Source organism: Prionailurus bengalensis, chromosome D4 (assembly GCF_016509475.1).
Source record: "Prionailurus bengalensis isolate Pbe53 chromosome D4, Fcat_Pben_1.1_paternal_pri, whole genome shotgun sequence".
Classification (NCBI taxonomy): domain Eukaryota; kingdom Metazoa; phylum Chordata; class Mammalia; order Carnivora; family Felidae; genus Prionailurus; species Prionailurus bengalensis.
In genome coordinates, this window is record NC_057359.1 from 55,003,352 (window position 1) to 55,025,391 (window position 22,040).

Sequence of the window (22,040 nt, forward strand, 5' to 3'; positions counted from 1 at the left end):
GCTCGCGGAAGCTGGGCTGCCCCAGGTCCCCGCCTCCCTAACCGCGTTTTCCTGACGTTAGCCAACCTGCAAGTGTTCGCTGGCCCAGAGGGACGGAGGAGGATCCCTGGGAACTTTTTTTTTTTTTTCATTTTGCTTTTATAGCAGTAAAGTTTAGATTCAATAAATGCACAGATTTTAAGTGTATGATTCACTGAGTTTTGGAAAATGTGTATGTGTTAACTGCTTCCCCCAGGTTGTGTAGGTCCTACCTGCATGTTTAACCTAACAGGTATCTCCAACCTGTTTCCCAAACTGTATGTACTATTTTGCATTCCCACCAGTAGAGTCAGAGAGCTCCAGTAGCTACACATGGGTCAATTTGCCATCTTGGTCAATGTGAAATAGTGTATTGTTGTAGTTTTAACTCTGCAAATAGTTAATGATGTGAGAACATTTGCATGTACCTGTTGGCAATTTACATATCTTCCTTTGTGAGGCATTAGTTTCCACCCTTTGCCTGATTGGGTTTTCTTTGTATTATGAACTTATAAGTTATTTATTCTAGATATAAGCCCATTGTCAAATATATGTATTTCAAATGTTTTCTCCTAGTCTGTGACTTACCATTTCATTTTCTTAAAGGTGTCTTTCAAGCAAATGTGAAATATTAAGAAAGCAAATAGAGTCATGAGATAGAAAATAAAGGAGATTGAAAAAAACTGTTTTAATGCAGTGGTAGGTCTTTCTAGGTAAGTCACACTTCAGCTGAGTCCTTAAGAATGAGAAGGAATGAATTATTCAAAAAATAAGAAGGGGGGGAATTCCATACAAGGGGACAGAAAGCACAAATAAGTCAAAGAGAAAAAGTGATTTGTATCAGGAATTTCTTGAACAAGTGATAAATGGCATGGAGTGTTACTGAATTGATGCAAGGGCCTTGTAAGGCAAAGAATAAAGTACAATGGAAACACATTGCAGGATTTTAAGCAAGGAGTAACATAATTTGATGACATTTTTTAAAAGACTTTCTCTCTGGCTCCTATGTGGAATGGGTAGATCGATGGGCGCTGACTCAAGTTAAGAGAGGATGAGAGCAAAGATGAGGACAGTGGCAATGCAGAGTATAAGAAATGAAAAGTTCCAGATATACTTTAGACATAGGATTGAGTGAAGGAAGTGGGAAAGGAAGAGGGGAAAAAAAATCAAGGCTACATTCCAGGCATTGGCTTGAGCAACTAGGAGAATGGTAGCACCAAGACTAAAATGAAGAAGACAGGTTTAAAACGTATTGTATTCTACCGTGAAAGAAAGATGTTAGGTAACAGCAAGTTCAGGAAGGAGAAATAAAGCAAGATAAGGGAATAAACAGTAATGAGGGCTGCTTATATTAGATGAGTGACTCAAGGGAGACCTAAGTGAAGTGAGATAGCATGCCATTTGGGTGAAGAGCATTCTAAAACAAAGTGCAAAGAGAAAATTAAAAAAAAAAAACACATAGTACAAAAAAACAGGGGTGAACCAGGTCTGCAAAAGAAGGGGAGAAGAGTCACTAGAATAAAGTGGGTTGGGGAAAGAGAGGAGAGAGGTGGCCAAGGCAGTTCACATACAGCCTGACAGACCACAATAAGGACTTTGGTTTTGATTTTTTTTTTTTTAAGTTTATTTATTTGGGGAGAGAGAGCACAAGCAGGGGAGGGGCAGAGAGAGGAGGAGAAAGAGAATCCCAAGCAAGCTCCAAGCTGTCAGCGAGGCTTGATCCCACGAACTGCGAGATCACAACCTAAGCTGAAACCAAGAGTTGGATGCTCAGCCAACTGAGCCACCCAGACAGCCCAGTTTGGGTTTTGATTTTAAATATGATGCAGAACCATTGCAGGATTTGGGGGTTATAACAAGACCTGTTTTTAAAGGCTCACTGTGGTTGACTGGAAGAAAACAAGCTGCAGGGAGACAGGTGGAAGCCTACTGACCAGGTAAGAAGCTGGTACCAGCACTAGTCCAAGTGAGAGATCATGGCATCCTGGATTGGGAGCAAAGCTGTGGAAGTGGTAAAGTGTGGTCATGAACTGAATGTGGGATATGTCAGAAACAAGTCAAGGAAAATTCCTCTTTAGCCTGAGCAGCTGCATGAATGGGCGTGTCATCTATTAGCATGGGATGTTGGAAGACAGGAAGGCTTGTAGGAAGAAATCAAGAACATACTCGCTTGCTGATGAGAATGATTCACAGGCAGTGCTTCTCAAACACGAATGCACAAGAATCACTCACAGGTCTTATTAAAGTACTGATTCTGACCTAGTAAGTCTGAGATTCTGCATTTCTAAGAAGCTGACGCTGGTGATGCTGATATTGCTGGTCCACAGACCTCATTCTGAGTAGCAAAGTAACTAAGTAACATGTAGCTAAGGAACTAAAAAGCAGGAGATACAGGAAAAAAGAGGATAATTTAAAAATCAAAATTCCTATTAAAGTGAGGTAAGTGAAATCCACAGCACATGCAGAGGGTATATGTCCCAGAACAGTGGTTCTCCAACTGTGGTCTGCCAGCCAGTAACATCAGAACCACCTGGAAACCTGTTAGAAAAGCAAATTCTTGGCATCCCAGACATTTTGAAGGTGTGGGCCCCAGCAATATGTTTTAACAAACCTTCCACATGCTACAGATGCACACATAAGTGTGAGGACTAAAGGCCTAGAGGAAGAGGGCTTTCTCCATTGAGTGGAGCAAACCTGGATGCTATGGTAGGTTGGATGCAAAAGTTACAATTCTTCACTTTTCCCAATACTTATACCTCTTACAATGCAATTTTGTAGCTCCTCCCATCAATACTGGTCTCTTTTCCTTCCCCTAGAATCAGCTTGGTCTTAGGACTTACTATACGGAGAAAAAAAAAAAAAAAAAGAGGAAATGATGATGTCAATTCTGAGCCCAGGTCTTGAGACTCCACACTTCTCTCTCTCTCAGACCCCTGTGACCACCAGGTAAACAAGCTCAGGCTAATGTGCTGGAAGATGACTACACAGAGTCCAATAATCCCAGATGAGGCCATCCTGGATCAGCAGGCCACCCAGTTGGCTGAGGACAGACGAACAAACCAGTCAAGACCAAATGGGTGGGCAATGTCTCTACTAACATGCTAGAGGGGTATTGTTTTGGTGAGCAGATAGGGTTTGTGTTTGCCCAAACCTGGCACTGATCAGAACTGCCCAGCCACTATGGAAAGCCTGCGGTAGAGACAAGTGGAAGGTTTGAGAAAAAGGTGTGAACTATACCCATTATACCAATGAGCAAGAACACTAAAGAAACTTGTCCACTTGGGATTGTGTTCTTATGGTGACACCAACCTGCAGTTCCTAATTTCCTTCAAAAACACTCAGGAGGATGCATGTAGGCACAACTGAAGAGCTGGGTTCATCCAGATGGAGGTCCTGCTAGGTAACAGGTTAGCAAACTATTGCAGGACAGATTTGGCACGTGACTTGTTTTTAAAGAGGCCACAAGCTGAAAATTGTTTTAACATCTTCGAAGAGTTACAAAAAAAAAAAAAAAAAAAAAAGACTATACAACATAGAGTACATCTGGCCCTTTACAGGAAAAGGTTGCTCACCCCTAAACTAAGTGCACGAAGACAGAAGGGCTAGAAAGAGGTTATTGTAAGGGAATGATTTAAACATAATCCAGAAAATCATAGCTGAGCATGAAGGGAAGTATAGAGAAGGAGGGTGATGGGTAGAGTAAGGTCAAAGATTATACTTCCTAGTCCCCTGTATTCTAAAAATGGTATTAGATATCTTTGGAGGTGGCCTAATCTGCCCCACCCAGAACAGAATTCCCTGATTCAATGACCACATGAAGGTAACTCCCAAGACCTAAAAAATAAAATTAACCTCTTGGAAATTCTGTTTATACCCTACTGCATGCAGGGCACTGCCTCTGATACAAGATATACAACATAAAATTGAAGAGGCAAGTATATGGGACTAGAGGGTACATATACTTGGTCTCTTTTGAAAACCTTTTCTTCTTTTGCCAGCCTCCTTAATGTTGTATTCTCTAGAATTTTCACTTATGCCTGCTTTTCTTGTTTTTCTACTCTCTGAAAGAACTCATCCACTTCTACAACCTCTCTAGTACACCCACCCTAGTTTCCCAGTAACTCCTAAATCACCTCCCCAGTCCCCATCTCTCCTCCAAGATTCACACTCCTATTTCCAGGTACCCACTGGAAATCTTCATCTGTCCAGATGTCCCCCAGGGTGTCCCAATAGAATTTTCTGTGATGATGGAAATGTTCTCTACCTATATTGGCCAATATGGCAGCCATGAGCCTCACTAAACACCACTTAAAATTCAGTTCCTCAGTTTTACTAGCCACATTTCAAGTGATCAATACCCATATGTGCCTAGTAGCTACTATATTGGACAGTGCAGCTCTAGGCTGCTCAGTCTCAAACTGAACTCATTGTCTTCCCCAACTATCCCTATTCCTCTATCTCCTAATTCTCACACGGTGTGGTGGGGAGGGGGGCGGAAATCTCATCATACCAGACTTTTCCCTCTCCTTACAGCCCATCCTCAGGTACATGGTACCCAAATTTTGTCTAATCTACCTCAGAAATTGATTGAATCCAGCCTCTCCACTGAATCCCTGTTGTTTTTCTAAAGGCCCTTCTGACTTCTGGTTTGAGCTATTGAAAAGAGCTCCTTAAGCAGTCTTTCATCGAGGTTTTCCCACTCCAAACATTCTTCTACATTACTGCTAGTTGTTTGAAAACAAATCTAATCGTTCCATTCCCACCTTCTTTAACATTTCTGTTGGTTCCACCCTATTCATTGTTACACCTCTAGCATTTAGCATAGACTCAGACCATATGTACTCAGCATTTGGTGAATAAATGAATTTTACAGACATAAGTCCAAAGAGGTATCCTTGTGCTTGAGAATGGTTTACCTATTTAAAGTGCAGATGGTCATGCAGAGAAACAAATACTAGAGATCTAATTCTGCCCCCTTGTGTCTGTATAAAAGCATATCATCTAATGCTTTACAGGGATGAATTTATGGACTCAGACCTTGGCCTAACTCAACTTCCATTTTCCTTGCCTCTTGCTTTTCTCAGGCACAGATCCAATGGATTTACCATTCCCCCACATGCAGGTAAAGTGAGAATTTCCTAATTTTCACATTTTAACAACCAATCTTACTGTACTTTTTTAAATGGCCCTTTCGCACTTAATGTTTTCTAATACCTAAGTGATTCAGGTATTGACTAAAAAACTCAGAATGAGGAAATAACTATTTACCAAGTTTTCATTATCTTCTTTGTACACATGCCAGCTGCTCTAGTGGAACTCAAGCATAAAGTACAAGATATAATATCCATGACACAACTACCATTTTCTTCTCCATCCTTGATCTTCTGCCATCACCCACAGTATCTTCCATGTAAAGGATACTTCCAGCCACATTGATCACCACCCTCAGTTCCAATCACCTTCACCTCTACCTCCACCCATTCTAGTTACTTCCAAACATGCCTAGCATTAGGCACTCTCTAAAATATTTTTTGTCTTATTCCTTCCTCCACTATATCCACTTGAACCTCACTGGAAAACAAATTGTTATCTCCCTGTTCTTTACGTATAATGGTGACCTAGCTTCACCTTTCCTACACAGCCCAGAAGCCAGAATGCATCAATTCAACTATACTCACCAATATCTCAACTCCCTTGCCTCCCTTTTACTAGTCACATTCAGAACTTCAACCATGAACCATCTATTTATTCACTCACCAAACACATACTATACAACAGCATTTTCTCATTCCTCTTCTCAAGTCCAATCTTACTCACGACCCATATTTCTCAGAAGTTGGCATTACTTCCTACTTCATGGAGAGAGGCTTTACAAGTGTGAATAACCTCATCTCAGTGCATCTTGCTCATGAGCATTTCTTTGTGCATTACCTCCTTCTGTCATTTCACAGTAAGACTTGCCTCTGCTTCTGCCCATTACTAATTCACTTACCTGTGCTGTGCTCTGCCATTCAGAAACTCTGCTCCATCAGTTACCTCTCCTTTACTTTTTTTTCCTATTCCAGGGTCTCCTTCTCAGAAAGCTTGTCTTCCCTCTATCCTAAATTACAAAACAAACAAACAAACAAAAACCTCTCTTGGGGCCCCTGGGTGGCTTGGTCAGTTAAGCGTCCAACTCTTGGGTTTTGGCTCAGGTGGTCTCATTGTTTCATCAGTTTGACCTCTGCATCGGGATTCTCTCTCCCCTCCTCTGCCCCTCCCCTGCTCATGCTCTCTCAAAATAAATAATAAATTTAAAAAACACCTCACCTTTGTTTTTATACCCCTCACACACTTGCTTCTGAGCATGGGATCAAGAGCAGTTAACCATGTATCTCAGACTAAGATCCTTATCTCAACAGGCCCAGGATTATAAATGGGACCACAATACTTCTAGTGACTGGTTCTTTCTCACAAAGTAGCTTTAATAGTTACTGCATGTTCACCTGTGACTTTTTTTTCCTTTTGCCAAGTATATGTGGCTGAAAACTCTAACACACTCATACAGGTAACCTAGCAGGCCTACGGAGGCAATTTTATTAACGTTTTGAAATTATTTTAAACCTACAGAAATACAAAAATAGTATGAACACTTCCCTTTTTTTACTCTAACACTTTGCCATAATTTATCATTTGCTCTGTCTACATATGTAGCATTCTTTCTGAACCTTTTGAGAGTAGGCTACATACACAATGATTATGATTTAGCTTCCCATGTGGGTTTTCCTAAAGGCACCAGTGGACATATCCATATAGTAGTGCCCCCCGCCCCAACTCACCTGCAATTTTGCTTTTCATGTTGGTTGTCCATAGTCAACCAGGATTTGGAAGCAGATGATCTGCCTTTTAAAGTATCCTGAGGTCAACAGTAGCCTAAGGCTACATAACAATGCCTTTGTCATTCACCTCATTTATCTCATCATGTAGGCATTTTACCACCTCACATCATCACAAGGATGAGTACAAGTTATTTTGAGAGACATTCACGTAACTTTTATTACAGTATATTAATTGTCCAATTCTATTACTGCTGTCGTTAATTTCTCACTTCACCTAATTTATAAATTAAACTTTATCACAGATATGTATGTATAGAAAAAACCAGTACATACAGGGTTCAGTACTATTCAGTTTCAGGCATCCAGAGGGATCTTGGAACTTATTCCTTGCAGTTAAAGGGGTCATACCATATAAATTCTGGTCTCAGTAATAGCTACATTAATTTAGTCAGTTAACATTTCAATTGTACGTAGCTTAACGAGCTTAATGTTAGAAATGCACCCATGCTCAGAATTCTGAAAAAATCTGGTTTGTGAAGAGAAACCTCTCCTTCTACTTCCCATCCTTTGCCCCCATTGGTGGGGACAGTGGGATGGCCACAACTCAAACCAGCTCATACATGGTTTCTGGTATCCTGAAGAACCTTCTGAAAAATTTTTAATCCAGGGTGTACTGACCCACTAAAGGCATCCATACCCACTGGCAGGGGACTGTAATTATTCCCATGATAGAAGAATTCCCAGTAAGAATGGGCTGTCAGTTTACCTGGAGTAAACTGTTGTTGCCCTTTTGTATGCACAGACCATTATTACAGATTAGATGGGTTGGTGAGGGCCTCCCACAGAGCTTAGTGAAACTGGGAAGTAATGAAGTTTTCCTGTTGTCAACCTGAAGACTGATGAACAACCAAGTGCAAATGTGAGGTTGCATTCCCGTTAAAGTCACAGAAGTCACAAAAACACTAAAAACCTGAGGTAAAATAAAATGTCTCATGGACACTGAATTCAGATGAACAGGTTAAAGAACACAGGATTAGGCTAAAAGCTGACAGACAGCAGAGCCCCCTGAAAGGAGAAAGGAGGTCTTAGCCAATTTTAAACATTGCTAGCACCTAGTTATCCATCAAGTGCTGTAAGTACTTCTTATATGAAACGAAAAAGAAGGGATTTACCAGTACACATACATACAGTCGCCAAAGAACTTGCAGATTGGTAAGAGAACACTCTGTAATCAATTACTACACTGTCCAGGGTTATTATGAGAGCAAGTTTGAGGGGAAATAATGAAAGGGTACACGTTAGCAGAAGCCTCCTTTAACACAGATGAAATTCAGTTCCTAGCAGAAGAAAAACCCACATTATGAAGGCTCTGCATTAGTAAGCAGCAGCCCCTCCATAGACCTGAAACAGGCTAAGGTGGCCAGAGCAAATGAGGGGAGAGGAAAGCTGAAGGTGAACCAGAATCTGATGAAGCAGAGGCATATTATGCTGGATTTTTGCTTGCTTTTTTTAAGTATCCTAAGAATAACAGAAAGTTCCTGAAGGATTTTCAATATGGGAATGAAACAAAAAAAAAATTTTTTTAACTTTTTTTGAATGCTAACATGGGGGGGGGGGGGTAGGTGTAGAGCAACAATGGATACAGGCAGACCCATTATAATAGCACAAGTGAGAGATTATGGCTGCCTAGGTTGGATAATGGTATAGACACATTAGAAATACTTACTGGCCAGGATTTGGGGATTGAATGAGAGAAGGAGGAGAAACAAAGACTGGGAAATTTTGGCCTGAACACCTAAGAGGATGATGTGATGGTGCCATGTGTTCAGATGAGCTTTAGGTGTTTAAAAACATTGATAGGTTTTCACTAAATGTATACAAATATCACATAAAATTAAAAAAATGAAATAAAATAGCATTGTCTTTAATACTTCAGAAAACTTCAAAATCATGTCATAATTTCAAAGTATATTCCTTGATCAATTATGGTCTTCCCAAAATTTCTCAGTCTCAGTGTCTGAGCTTACTAAAAATTGCCAACATCAATTTTAGATTGTCATTTTAAAAGAATTTCCTATTGCCCTTATAACAAATACAAAAATGACCTACAAAGCTTGGTTGTCCTTTGGCTAATTTTGCCTACTTTTAGTTCTTGCAGTATGCTTCTGCCTTTGGATCTTTGGACATCTTTTCCTTTGTGAAGAACAACTCTACTCCTAGCTAACAGCTACTTGTTTTCTCAATTTCAATTCAGCTATCACTTCCACATGAAATTAGGCCCCCACTGTGTGCTCTTATAGGAAATTATGTTTTCTCTTCTGAGAATTTATGGTTTTTAATGTTTACATATATGTCCCCCAAGGACAGAGATCATATCTACTTTGTTCTATCACTGAAACCCTAAAAACATAAAATATAGAACCTGCCACCCAGCAGGCATTCCAACTTCTGTTGAACAATGAATGAATATGGTAACAAGGCAAGCTGAAGGCGACTAAATTAGATTTAATCCAAATTCTGTTCTTCTCTGGCAATCTTACATCAGGCTAGACAGAGAGCAATTTATTTTATCATCTCTAAAACAGGATAAAACATAAACATAACCACTTTGCATACAAGAACTACCAATGTAGAAGTTTGGCAAGGGTATTTTGTTTTTAATAGGCTAAATGCTACATAACTGCATTTTACTGAAGACAGAAAACAAGTATGATATTCCTTATAATCAAAGAACTAAAATAATTAAAACTGTGAAATTAAATGCAGATCATCTAAAATTTACTATTTATAACAAGTATATCCTTAACTATTTTCAAGATTTGAGCTCTACTAAAATTAAAAAAAAAAAGGCAATACTACATAGAAAAATTTCTGGATTCTTGTAAAGTGTTACTGTTTTATTTTTTATTTTGTCGAATACATATCTGTTTTCCTGGCAGTCCAGATAAACAAGTATATAAAGGAAATATTTAAATTTTCTTTTGGCAGATGTCTAAACTGTGCAGATTAAAATGCCTTAATTTAACCTGAAGAAATGGTTTTGAATCATACAAAGTTTTAAGAAGAAAAATAAAGACTGTCCAAAGGGATTCTCCTAGCTTATAACACATTTCCAGAATAACTCTCAAAAAAAAATTCAAAAATACTCATTGACTACTTTAAAAATATGTTGATACCATATGGCTTTATGAAATAACTTCTAAAATTTATATTTTTTTTATTTAAAAAGGACCCCAAGTTTTAAATAAACTGCTAGCAATATCATTTTCCTCACTTAAAAGTGCATATCTCTGAGGGTGGGACATACATACTTTTTGAACAAATAATGATTTTTACAAATTTTTAACACAAAAAAAATCACTTAAAATATTTTTAAGGGGGAAAAGAGTTTTCACCAAAAGTCATCTTTAAATAGACTGCAGCAGATGAAACTGTTAACTGTTGTTTTTGTTTTCCATCAGAATTCTCAATGAGATGCTTTGGCAGTTTTAAGACATATCACGGTCTCTCCCAAGAGACACTGACATTAATGATGTCCGTGGAGATGGCAATTGCCTTGATGGCTCAGTTTGAATAGAGACATTACTGGGCTGGTTCTCCAAATCAGAGGCAAAGGTACTCTCTTCTCTTACATCAAGAGTTTGTTCAACTGAAGCTGCCTGGGATGGAATATTATCCACAGTTTTGTTGGCATTATTCAAGTTGTTATTAAGTGTGGTAGTATTACACTCCGTGTCTAGGATGCCAAATTCATCTTCTATTGTAACTACATCTTTAGCTTCAAATGGTTCGAAGGGAGGAGGCAAAAACTCATTTTGTAAAGAGTCTTGAGGACCACTATTATCGCATTCTGTATCCTCCTTTACTTCAGAATCCTTATCACTATCACTGTCAATGGTAATTACAACTGGTGAGCGTGAAGCATTGTCCCCATGATGCTTCTTATGCTTCTTCTTGTGCTTTTTCTTTTTCTTTTTATGGTGTCTAGTCGTATCAGTAGCTTTCCCTTCATAAACTATCTCCACACTCAAGCTCCGGGTCCTCCTTTTTTTCCTCTTGTGTTTTGTCTCTCTGTCTGATGACCGGCTGTCTGAAAAGCTATCACTCTCATTTTTGTGGTTTCCATCTAATTTTGACGAGGATTTTTGGTAATGGCTTTCCTTTACTTTAGAAGCAAATTCACGAGAAGGTTGGGCCACTTCGTTAGTACCCTCCAAATGGCGCGTTTTGTATTTTCGTTTCCCCCCAGGCTTTTCATTTCTTACCCAATCAGGCCCTGTAGATGCAGTCTTTGATCTATTACTAGATAGGCTCCTTGATCTGTGCCTTTCATAGTAGTAATACTTCCTTTCACTGTGATTATTTTTTTTCCTTGCATTTGTTCTTTCAGAAAAGGACTGAATTCTAAATTCTGGACTTGAAGATTGTCTGGAATAATGAGCTCTGGACAGAGTCCTCCTCCTGTATGATGATTCGTAGCCATCCCTGTCCTTGTTTCTACTATAGTAAGTGTACTCCCACTTATATCTGCTTCCATAATTATTTCTTAAGTAATAACGATCTCTATTTCTGCTCCGTGATCTTCTTTTACCATGATCACTGCTACGAGATCTTGATCTGCTTGTGCTTTCACTACTTAGAGAGAGAGTCTGGCTTCTTCTTGACCAGCTGCTATCTCTAGTTCTTGATCTCTTTTTGTCTCTTCTACCTCTAGGTCTGCTACTCTCCCTGCTTCTGGATCTTTTGCTTTTCATCCTTTTCTTCCCATGATGCTTTCTACGATTCTTCTGATCATGCCCACTTCTACTCTGGGAACGTGAATCTGAACTTCTTGACCTTGCCCTCCTCCTGTGTCTACGGTTATATGGGGAATATACTCTGTCTCCTCTGATAGATGAGCTCAGGTCTCTAGGAGATGACAATGATGTTGAGTGTTTCTCTTCCTTCTTTGACTTGATTCTTTTACCAGAACCACAATGACCTTTACTTATTTGCTCATCCTTTCCAAGGACAGAGCGTGGAGATGAACATCTACTAACATCACTATCACCAGAACTGTAAGACTGTTCTTGTGTCTTCACGGTCTCCATTTTCTCATAAGAGCCTAACTCCTCAGAATCAGAGGACAGTTCAACAAGTTCTGGGGTCCTCTCAGCTAGTGGTTTAACAAACCCAACAATGACACAATTATCTGCAGAAGAATCACTGTCATTATTTAGGTCTTCATTACTTTGTACTCCTTGTATCTGAGATGTAGTTCTTCCTGCTACAAGTTCTTCATCTGAACTATCAGAAGTATTTAAAAGGGAAGACATGGCAGCATGTACCTGCTCTGAGCTTGAGTAAGATGGCCCTGGAGTTTCATCATCCCATGGTGCTTGACTAACAGTGGTTACATTGATATCCAACTCTTGGGTTTCAGCTTCATCTGGAGATATTGTTATAACTGAAGAATCAGAATGGCTACCTTCTTCATATGAAGGAGCAGGACAATCATAATTAGCATGCTGGTCAAAAGCTGCCATGTTAAAGGGAGATCGAGCAAAACTGATAAATTCATGTATAAAATGCTCAGTCCGATTAAGTAAAAACGGTCTTAAGTCAGATACAAACTCCCGACTCTCCAAGTCATAGCGAGTAACATTACTCATGATGATGTGCTGGACAATATTCACTAAAGATCCATGAGCTCCAAAAAGAACTGTAAGTTCACGTTTTAACCAGGGGACTAATCTGTGAAGGCAAGCCGGATTTCTACGGAAAAATTCAGCTGAAATATCCCTGCAGCGACCACCATCTTCAATATTTCTAACACGAGCACCAGCACGATAGAGAGTTCGTCTGAAATTAATAATATCTTGTTCTTGAATTTTTCGCAAAGATCTTTCATCTGCAGTAGTTGGCCTCCTTATTGCAATCTGCCTCATAAGTTGAGGAATTTCACCATTTCTAGGTCTTGCTGAAATGCCTAACCCTTCAAATAGTACTCCACTATCTGGTGGAGTTGTTGTTCTTCTATTCACGGTACTACTAGGTGAATACACAGAAGTACTTCGATTTGTCATAGTTGTACGATAGCGAAATCGTGGAGCATCAGGGGTGGCAAAAGAACCATTATACGAAGGCCTCAGGACATACTCCTTGAAGTCATCTTCTGCCCTCACAGAATGGAAAATAGAATCAAAGGGCTGTTTACACAGTGGACATTCAGCTTTGTTTTTTGACCACTCCTGTACACAGCGAAAACAGAACTTATGTAAACAGCGATCTAAGTAAGACACATTATCAAATCTATCCAAGCATATAGGACACTTAGAATCAGGAGATGCATCAGCTGGTACTGTCTGTTGCAATTTGCTAGTACCAGCTTTAGGTGAAAAGTTGTCCATTTTAAATTCCTTAGCAGCTGATGCCATTATCTGTAAAAGGGAAAAAAATACATCAGTAATCTGATAAAAAAGAAACTAAACCTGGAAAAAAAAAAAGCAAATAATGACTATGAGACATTCTTTGGTGAAAGTAGCAGAGTAGCTCATTATCTTTGTAATATGCAAGGGCAGCATAGCATGGTACTTAAAACACAAGCATTAAAGTCAGGTATTTGAATCCTGAATTGAATTCTGATTCCACACTAGCAAGCGTGACTAGATCGGTGATAATAGAACCTGCATCACAGTGTTTGTGAAGATATAAAAAGCCTTCAGAGGGGTGCCTGGGTGGCTCAGTTGGTTGAGCATCCAACTTCGGCTCAGGTCATGATCTCACAGCTCGTGAGCTCGAGCCCCACGTCCAGTTCTGTGCTGACAGCTTGAAGCCTGCTTCAGATTCTGTCTCCATCTCTCTCTGCCCCTCTCCCAGCTTGTGTTCACTCTCTCTCTCTCAAAACATAAACATTAAAAAAATAAAGGGGAACCTGGGTGGCTCAGTCGGTTAAGCGTCTGACTTCGGCTCAGGCCATGATCTCATGGTTCATGGGTTTAAGCCCCACATCAGGCTGGGTGCTGACAGCTCAGAGCCTGGACCCTGCTTTGGATTCTGTGTCTCCTTCTTGCTCTGCTCCTCCCCCATTCACACTCTGTCTCTCTCAAAAATAAACATTTAAAAAATTTTTTTAAAAAATAAAAACCCTTTAGAAAAGGTACATTATCATATATAGTAAGCTTTCAAGTACTATACAGCATTCTATCTTTAATTGTTTTAAAGTTTATTTATTTTGAGAGAGAGAGAGAGAGAGAGAGAGAGAGAGAGAGAGAGAGAGAAAAGCAAGCATGGGGCAGAGACAGAGGGAGAGAGAGAATCCCAAGCAAGCTCTGCATGGTTAACGCTGAGCCCAGTGCAGGGCTCCAACTCACAAACTGCAAGATCATGAACTGAGCCGAAGTCAGATGCTTAAATGACTGAGCCATCCAGGTGCCCCTAACTTTCTATTCTTTTTCAAGAGAATTTAACAGGGGGCACCTGGGTGGCTCAGTCAGTTAAGCATCCAACTCCTGATTCCAGCTCAGGTCATGATCTCATAGTTCGTGAGATGGGGCCCTGCATGAGGCTCTGCACTGACAGCGCAGAGTCTGCTTGGGATGCTCTCCTTCTCTCTCTTTGCCCCTACCCAGACTCACTCTCTCCCACACACAATCTCTCTCTCAAAATAAATAAACGTAAAAAAAAAAAAAAAAATAGAGAACTAAAAAAAATTTGATATATACAAAAGAAAATCTGACAAGAACTCATGTATCCACCACCCAGAATTAACAACTTCACATTTTTCATGGTTATTCCAAATTTTTTAAAATATCCCTTATCTTCTCCTATCCCTCTCTAGAAAACAAAAGCCCAAATCACCACAGTCCTCAGTTGGTGTTATTTCCATGTATGGTTTTATATCATTGATACAAATGCCCTGAACAATACAGACTGACTTATTTTATTTGTGGAAAGTATTGGATATGCACCTTTAAAAATAACTGTAGTGATAGGCACCTGGGTAGCTCAGTAAGTTAAGCATCCGACTCTTGGTTTTGGCTCAGGTCATGATCTCATGGTCGTGGGATCAAGCCCCAGCGGGGTTCCATGCTGGGCATGAAGCCCACTTGGGAGTTTCTCTCCCTCTGTCCCTCCCCCCGCTTGCTCATGCTCTCAAAAAAATAAAAAATAAAAATAACTGTCGTGAGATAATCTGCATACCACAAAGTTCACCAGTTTAAACCAATTCTGTAGTCTTTAGTGGAAGATTCTTACACACACACACACACACAAAAGTATCTTTTAGTGAAGACTAAATGAAATATGTAAAAGCACTCAAAGGTAGTTGCTGGCTCACAGCAACTACTGCATAAACGTTAGATGGTGTTATTATTATTATTTGTTACACTATTATTTTCAGTTCCTCACTGACTCCTTACAGAATCCCCTAAAAGCCTTGCTTAGATTTTTTTATTTAATCCAAAGTCACCCACAAAGTTTCTTGAAATAATGCTTCTAGTCTCATTTTTTCCCCACAAGGATCACTAAAATCTTAAAGATTAGTTTTGTTTTCTTTAAATTCATCAGTTTATGTTGACCCATAACTTACAAAATGATTTTGCCAGAGCTGAAATTTGGTGTGCCTTATATTTTTGGCTTTATCATCTTATCTCTCTTTAGCTATATTCTACACTAATCACTAAATATATATTAAATATTAGGTTCTTCCTTTATGTTTCCTGGGCCTATTATTCATCTTTATTCACCTCCTCTATTACAGGGAGTTCTATCAGCAGTCAACTGCTTTCAAGTCAGCCAAATAATACAACTTTCTAAACACTGGCCATACCAAACTCTAACAAACCCGATGACAAAAATCCATGATTGTGAAATGTAACTATTTCATCACAGATTTCAAATTAAACTTGCTCATCTAGGGTATCTTAACTTTCTCCAAGACATAACTTAATAGGAAATCAATTAATGCTGAACAAATGTTTCTCCAGAGATCTAACTATTTCTAGTCCTCTATTTTCTAGACCAGAAATACAAAAATCAACACTCTACAGCACAGAATTGCAAACTGCTTAGAGCTATATAAATAATACAGTACTAATTGTTACTATATTTAAACTCTGAAACCTTAATATTGCATAAATCTCTCAGCATTTTCCCCTACTTCTAACATTTTTATTCTCCCCCAGGAAAAAAAAAAAAGCCTAAAAATAAACATTTTTATGATCAGAGTCTGTGCACTAGGGGAAGGGGATAAAGAGTGAAGTGGGAACTGGAGAGGTTCACAGAGAACCTGGACTGAAAAGCAAATTTCCCCTAAAAATAACTCTGTAAACTAGAGATATCCAATTAGCTCTAGATTTTAGTCTGTACACCTATGTAATAAAGGGATTACTAGACTTTTTAAAAAGACTGGTGAATTTAAAGCTAATACACTGTATCTTAGTTTATTTCTTGGAAATACAGACATTTAGTATTTACTGAACATTTGCAGTTCACATAAAAATTACAACCCTGAATGCATTTATTAAAGGAAATTAGTAGGTAGTAAACTTGAAGTTCAAATAAAACAAACTATCAAGTAGGATTTGTTTTAAAAAATGGAATCTTAAGTCTTCCCTTCCCCAGTTTTATAAGCCTGTTAACCACTTTGACAGCACAGCATAAAGCTAAAGAATGATCAGTAATGTCATTTACAATAGACAAAAAGAAAAGAGTTGTTTTGTATTTCTCAAGTATCTTTAGATATAAAGAATGGAAGTTACCAGAAACATCAAACAATGGCAATGAATGTACATCATCAAATAAGAGATTTACTCCTTCAAAAACATCACTAATGCTGAAATTAAAACATTTGCTAATGGAGCACCTGGCTTGCTCAGTCAGTAGACCATGTGACTCTTGATCTCGAGGTAATGAGTTCAAGCTCCAATTGGGTGTAGAGATTACTTTTTTTTAATTCACCAAAATATTTGCTGAGATACAAATGAGGTAGAATTACCATATGACCCAGAATTCAACACCTACCAAAGAGAAATGAAAACATACGTCCACACAAAAACCTGGATGTGAATAATCAGAGCAGCATTTGTCACAATAGCTCAAACGTGGAAACAATCCCAACAACTGATGAAAAGACAAAATGTGGTATATCCATACAATGGAATATAACTGGGCAATAAAAAGGATGAAGCACTGATAAATGCTACAATATAGATGAAAATTTTCATTAAGCTAAATGGAAAAAAAAAAATTAGTCGCTAAGACCACATGTTGCATGATGCCATTCATATGAAATCTCCAGAATAGGCAAATCTATGGATGAAAATTTATGGTGGTTGCTGGGGGAGGGAGAGAGATTACAAAGTTTGTTTCTGAGATGATGAAAATGTTCAATTATAGTTGCAAAACTCTGTAAGTATACCCAAAACCACTGGATTATACACTTTAAACAGGTGACCTTTATGGATGGAATATAAATTCTATTTCAACAAAGCTGTTTTAAAAATACGAATTAAGGCATAAAACAGGAATGGTTAGGAGACAGATTAAGATTTATAGGTTTATAAATTCTGGGTTTAGGTAGCAAAGGTGGACCTGATGGTGGATTTAGTGCTTCAGATTCTAGAACCTTGTGATAAAGGTTTCTCTGTCCTCGCACTCTAGGAATTGGGACTTGAAGTTAATTTCCCCACAGGGCTAAAGATGAAATCAATTCTTCTGATCCTTTTTCCAGAACTGCCTCCCAAATTCTAAATAAACTTTGCTACCTTTAGGATACACTGATTAAACCAAACCTTCCCCAAATCGTCAAATCTACTGGCTTTAACAGAGGTAAGAATCCTTCCTATCACATTTTGGGGTAATTGCAGATATTTAACAAGTATGTATTACTTAGGGAAAATGAGTGAGAGGAGGTAAAGAATCCAGAGACTGGAGTCTATAAATTATGTCAGGACATTTAAAAATGGTGCTAATTAGGGGCATCTGGGTGCCTCAGTCAGTTAAGGCTCTGACTCTTGATTTCGGTTCAGGTCATGATCTTGAGGTTCATGAATTCGAGCCCCAAGTCAGAGAATTCCTGCTTAAATTCTCTCTCTCGCTCTCTCTCCCTCTCTGCCCCTACCCAGTTTGTGCGTGCATGCAATCTCTTTCTCTCTCTGAAAATAAATAAATTAAGTTTATTTTAAAAATGGTGATTACATATAGGGGAGTGATGTTATTAATTCTAATGTTGAGCCAGGGTTGAAAATCAAAGCCACTTATTAGTGGTGTGATCTGGAGAAAATTATTTCTCAAAACCTTCAAATTTTCCCAACTCTAAAATGGGTTAAATAACAGTACCCACCTGAAAAGTAGATGAACTAGAATAAACCCCAAATATTAAAAATAATCTGGAGGGGTGGCTCACTAGTTAAGAGTCCCACTTTGGCTCAGGTCATGATCTCATGGTTCCTGAGTTCGAGCCCCGCACCAGGCCCTGTGCTGACAGCTGGGAGCCTGGAACCCGCTTCAGATTCTGGGTCTCCCTCTCTCTCTCTGCCCCCCAGCTCATGCTCGCTCTCAAAAATAAACAAACATTAAAAAATAATAATAAAAATAAAAGTAATCTGGGTCTTACCTCTTATGACCTTAAAAACCACTGCACCTCTCTGATCTGCAATTCAGTTCCCAAGGATCACATGGATCTTACAGGATCTACTGACCAGAAGCTATGAATTTTAATTCCAATTCCAGCCATAAAAAAAACCTGCTTGGGAACCATTTCCTTCTAAAGCCACTCACTCCAGGTAAGCATTACTGCTTTGGCTGCCTAAAGCTTTTAATTTCATTGACTAAAAACAAAATAAAAAAGACCCCAACCTTCACCATTAACTTAAATCTCGGATAACTATTAATTTATTCTAAATAATCTTGAAAATTACCTACCAAAAATTCTATTCTCTTTTGCCTTTAAAACATTGTTTGCTTCATCTCAGTACGGCTCCCTTCCAGTCTACGAATCAGCAGCCCACGAGGAAAGCTGCACTGACTGGATGGTTGGAAAAACCACAGGCAGGCGAGCCCAACCCACAATGTGTAACACAGCACAGACAACTCCAATAGTCACGGTGATAGTGGCTTCCTCGGGGTGAGAACTGCCACTCGCCAGGATCGCTGATAAGCACCACGTGCATTACATAATCACAACGAACTAAAACACCTTTACTCCTATTTTACAGACAGGCGGAGAGATTAGGGAACCTAACCTCTGGCAAAACCTCTGATAGGGGCGATGCCACTAGTGAGACGCGAACGTTTTGTTTGTGTGGAGTCCCCCACCCCCCGCCCCCAAGAGAGCAAGCTTTTTCCAGTACACCGGTAGGCTCGCGCCCCTCGGGAGAGGTTCCAGGAAACGCAACCCTTCCCCGCCCACCCGCACAAATCCACAGGTGCGCCACTAGAGCCGCCAGCCCGCCTGCCGGGAGCCCCGCCCCGCCGAGGCCCGGACGGCCCCTCAGGCCCCGATCGCAGCTCCCTGGTCCCTGGGCCTCGTTCCAGGCCAGGAGCGCCGGCTAGCCCAGCCCTTCCGACCTCCGCGCCCCATTGTTTCGGATCTTTCTCACCTCGGAGGACGCCGGCGCAGGCCCGGCTGGGGCGCTCGTGCCAAGCTCCCGGCGGCCCAAAAAGCTAGGTCGATGACGGCAGGATCCGCGAAGGCGTACTCGACGACTTCTCCGCCGGCCCTCAGGAACGGGAGCAGGCGGGGGCGCTTCACCCTCCTCGCGAGACAGCGGAGACCCCGGCGGCTGCTGCGACCCCTGTGACGTAAAGCACTCATCACCAATGGCAGCTTGGGGGCGGCGGCAGAAAGCGAGAACCACTCCGCAGCCCCCCGCGCGTCAAAACACAACACCCGCGTGCGTAACGCATGCGCAGTAGAAGGGCGCCGGCACCGAGGGCGGGGCCTAAGAACTCTCGGCCGAGCCCCGGCCCTTCCCCCATCGTCGCCTCCACTCCCCGAAGGGGAGCTCGGAGATCCTTCCAGGCACAAATCATTACTATCACCGTCATTCTTGTGATCACCAGTTTCTGGGGGTTACAGGCCCACTACTTAATTTTCGTATTTAACTTACCCGAAAAACACGATAACCAGCTTGGTTTCATTTAAACCTCACCAAACTCTGCGAAAAGTTACTAAAATTACCTCTAGTTGTAAACATAAAGGAACTGAGTTATATGGAGGTGAAGTGACCGCCTCGGGTTGCACAGCTAGGAAATAACACTGGAATTCGAATGGAATCCAAAGCCAGAGCCCAACCAGTGTCCTACGCAGTCTTCATAAATCTACTTCAGTCTAAGGATAAACAGGGATTGCCTAAAAAAACAGGACCTTGAAATCTTCCCAAAACTGGTAACTTTTTTTCTCAAAAGAACACTTTTCCCCTTCCCCGTATCTGGATTAAAACGCTCTTTAGGTGATACCTGAGATGTACAGACACAACGCCTGAGCCTCAAGCGGCCCATTGCTCCGCTCTATCCACAGGCCTCAGATGGGAGCGTCCCAAACATTCTCAAGCTAAACTTGGTACAACGGCCCACGTACAAAATGCTGTCTTTGGCTTAATATCTGATAATGTGCTACCGTTCTAAACACATAACATAACGCTCAAAAAGACACTTGTTGATCGGCACGTACATTATGCCAGGTAATGCGCGCTACGTTATTTCTTTTTAGAAGTACCATTTACATTCACAAGCCACTAAGTTCTCAAAGACTTTGTTTTCTGGCAGAAGGGCTCAATTAACAGGGACTCCCATAACGATTTGTCCCTGTGTTATACAAAAATGGGTGACACTCTTATTTAAGCCAATGATGAATACACGAACGTCTATCTGTATCATGTGGAAACAAATGCGGGAGGAAACGTTAATCCCTCCAGCGCCAGAAACCAGTGTAGTATTTAAAATAAAGATTATTTTTTCAAATAAATGTTTAAATGCACAAGACGGTTCATTATCTTGCATGAATACAGCACTGCAACTGAAAGACCGGTTGTTAAGGCACGCCCATCTCTCTAACTAAAAAAAAAAAAAAAAAAAAAAAAAGCCATTTTCAACATTTTCTCCTTTATCTCACCCCCTCCCCGCACCCCGAGCTAGGCCCGCAGATCACGTGAGCCTGTCCCCAGCTCCGGGCGGAAGAGGCCGGCCCGGCTGAAGGGAAACGCTCCTGGAGGCGAGGGGCGGGCGCTGATGCCCGGCTGCAAGATGGCCGCCACCGCTCGGCAGCCGCCGCCCGGGAGGTTACTCTAAGGCCCGCAGTTTCCCTCCGTTCCCGCTGAACGCCGCAGCCTCCTTACCATGAAGCCAGTGAGTCGCCGCACCCTGGACTGGATTTATTCAGTGGTAGGTCCTTAGTCTGGGGGGGCTCCACGGTGTCGACTCCCTAGGCCCGCAGGCGGAAGGCCCCCTATTTCTTCAGCGCCCAGAAACTCTAAAATCCATTCCTGTATTAAGGATTTTACTCTCACCTCGACTCCGCCTCTTCCTGGAAGACACGCTCTTCCGCTTCTTACGTAAGGGCGGCTGGGTGTACTCGCCTCCGGAACCCTTTATTCCAGTTGTTCACTGTAATTCCCACCTTAGCAACGTACACGGCAACCTGTTGGGGCGAGGGGAGGGAGAAAAGTACCACTTACAGTAACTTTTTTTTTTTTTGCTCTTACTCCCCATCTTGCATTTTTTTAGTTGCTTCTCGCGATCGTATTGCTCTCCTGGGGATATGTCATCTATGCATCAACAGTAGTCGCACGACGACAGCTAAGCAAGAAATACCCAGACAAAATCTTGGGGATGAATGAGAATTTGTAATTCTTCTGGATTTAATTCTGTGCATATAGTTCTTTACCTCATGCTTATATGACACGTGTGTATATTTAAAGTAAAATCCATTATACAGAGTTTCCAATTTTTTTTTTGTATAAGTGCTTTATGATAACCACTAATCTAATTTTCACAGAGGTTTGTCTTTTACATTCTTATATAAAACCTAGATCTGACAGCATGGGAGAACTGGATCCTAAGTAGAATGACCTGTTTTTCCACCTAGAGTTTCTAAAGTACCTCTTTTAAAATGCCTCAGAAAGTCTTCTTTAAAACAAATTGTTGTGGAATTGTCGTTCTTATATTTGTTTATTGCAACATTTCATTCTGTTGCACACCTTCACATAAGATTAGGTTAAGTAC

At 40.5% G+C, this 22,040-nt stretch overlaps 2 protein-coding genes across 2 annotated transcripts; one reads left to right on the plus strand and one right to left on the minus strand.

The window, feature by feature from the left end:
* Positions 1-9,321: 9,321 nt before the first annotated feature.
* TOPORS (TOP1 binding arginine/serine rich protein, E3 ubiquitin ligase) lies at positions 9,322-21,308 on the minus strand. Its single transcript, XM_043566949.1, has 3 exons — positions 21,155-21,308; positions 19,418-19,612; positions 9,322-13,255 (listed from the first exon to the last, which is right to left on the minus strand). Exons 1-3 carry the CDS (start codon positions 21,155-21,157, stop codon positions 10,325-10,327), a joined length of 3,129 nt encoding a protein of 1,042 aa, XP_043422884.1. The 5' UTR covers positions 21,158-21,308; the 3' UTR covers positions 9,322-10,324.
* SMIM27 (small integral membrane protein 27) lies at positions 21,017-21,754 on the plus strand. Its single transcript, XM_043566952.1, has 2 exons — positions 21,017-21,200; positions 21,543-21,754. Exons 1-2 carry the CDS (start codon positions 21,156-21,158, stop codon positions 21,663-21,665), a joined length of 168 nt encoding a protein of 55 aa, XP_043422887.1. The 5' UTR covers positions 21,017-21,155; the 3' UTR covers positions 21,666-21,754.
* Positions 21,755-22,040: the final 286 nt, after the last annotated feature.